Below are 1,171 nucleotides of genomic sequence, written 5' to 3'. Positions count from 1 at the left end.
GGGTTTCACCTACCAACACATCACTCCTTTCATCCTCCCGTGGACGTCGGGTTTCACCTATTCAGACGTCAGAGGTACCCGAGTCATCGGTGGTACCGGAGGCACCAGTGCCACCTCCGACGGATGATGCTTCTGAGCTAGTACCACTTCCGACTGCTGATATTGTTGAGCCAGTGCCACCTCCAAATGGTAAGGATGTTGAGGATGATGGGACAGAGTCACCTCAGACATTTGGATGAGGCCTTATAGAGTTGTCACTACTGCCTATGTACCTAGACCATATTGTCAGACATATCTGGGATAGAGAGGTAACATTAGTTGGATTCATTCTTTTTAATTTACGTTTATTAATATATTACAAGTTTCTGACATTGATTTATTTTTCTGCAGGACCGTAATCCACTGAAGATTATTAACCACGGGCGGAAGATTACGGGCTTGCCTCGATCGAATGAGAAGTGTTTCCAGGCAGCTTTGTCCCTATCTGGGATGAAGGACTTGTGCATGACTGGTTATATGACGGTTAACCACGGGATACTTAATGCATTTTTGGAGATATGGCACATCGAGACCTCGTCATTTCATCTCCCGCTTGGTGAGATGTCTATCACGCTCGACGATGTGTTGTGTTTGCTGCATCTTCCGGTCGGGGGGAAACGTCTAGGTCATGGGAGGATTAGCAAAGACAAGGAACTCGAGTTAATGGTAGACAATCTGGGAGTTGACTTAGAGGTTGTGCTGACAGAGATGGAGAGAACTAGAGGGGCACATGCTAGGTTTGAATTATTGAAAAAGCTATATACATATGAGCTTCTTAGAGCAGAGCAGGCTAGAGGTGATGAGGAGTAGGTGGGGCTCTAGCATACGAGAGCATACCTGCTATATTTGGTTAGCACTGTGATTTTTGTGAAAAAAAGTGTCACTTATACATATGTCGTCTACCTACGGTACTTAGAGGACTTCGAACGGATCCATGAGTACAATTGGGGGCCGTTTGTTTGTTCTACTTGTACCTGAAGTTATCAGAGGGTTGAAGGTGAAAGACGAAGCAGATCACCGGCATCATCACAATATTGGCAATAATATTTGTTGGTCTTTTAATGTTTTTGTTTAATTTTCATTTTATTTTTGCAACGCCATTACTGATGATTCGTGTGTTCTATCATTTTTC

General features: G+C 43.9%; 1 protein-coding gene across 1 annotated transcript; it reads left to right on the top strand.

Moving 5' to 3' along the window:
- Positions 1–266: 266 nt before the first annotated feature.
- LOC127081155 (protein MAIN-LIKE 1-like) lies at positions 267–849 on the top strand. The gene is made up of 2 exons (XM_051021437.1): positions 267–308; positions 391–849. The coding sequence occupies exons 1-2, from the start codon at positions 267–269 to the stop codon at positions 847–849; spliced, it is 501 nt and encodes a 166-aa protein (XP_050877394.1).
- Positions 850–1,171: the final 322 nt, after the last annotated feature.

This window comes from Lathyrus oleraceus, chromosome 5 (genome assembly GCF_024323335.1).
Source record: "Lathyrus oleraceus cultivar Zhongwan6 chromosome 5, CAAS_Psat_ZW6_1.0, whole genome shotgun sequence".
Lineage (NCBI taxonomy): Eukaryota > Viridiplantae > Streptophyta > Magnoliopsida > Fabales > Fabaceae > Lathyrus > Lathyrus oleraceus.
This window is presented reverse-complemented; position numbering and strand designations above follow the sequence as displayed.

Bases quoted from the DNA above. Each gene is read 5' to 3' on its own strand.
- LOC127081155 (XM_051021437.1), top strand. From the start codon at position 267: ATGTACCTAGACCATATTGTCAGACATATCTGGGATAGAGAG. The intron at 309-390 runs GTAACATTAGTT...ATTTTTCTGCAG, and splicing joins GACATATCTGGGATAGAGAG to GACCGTAATCCACTGAAGAT.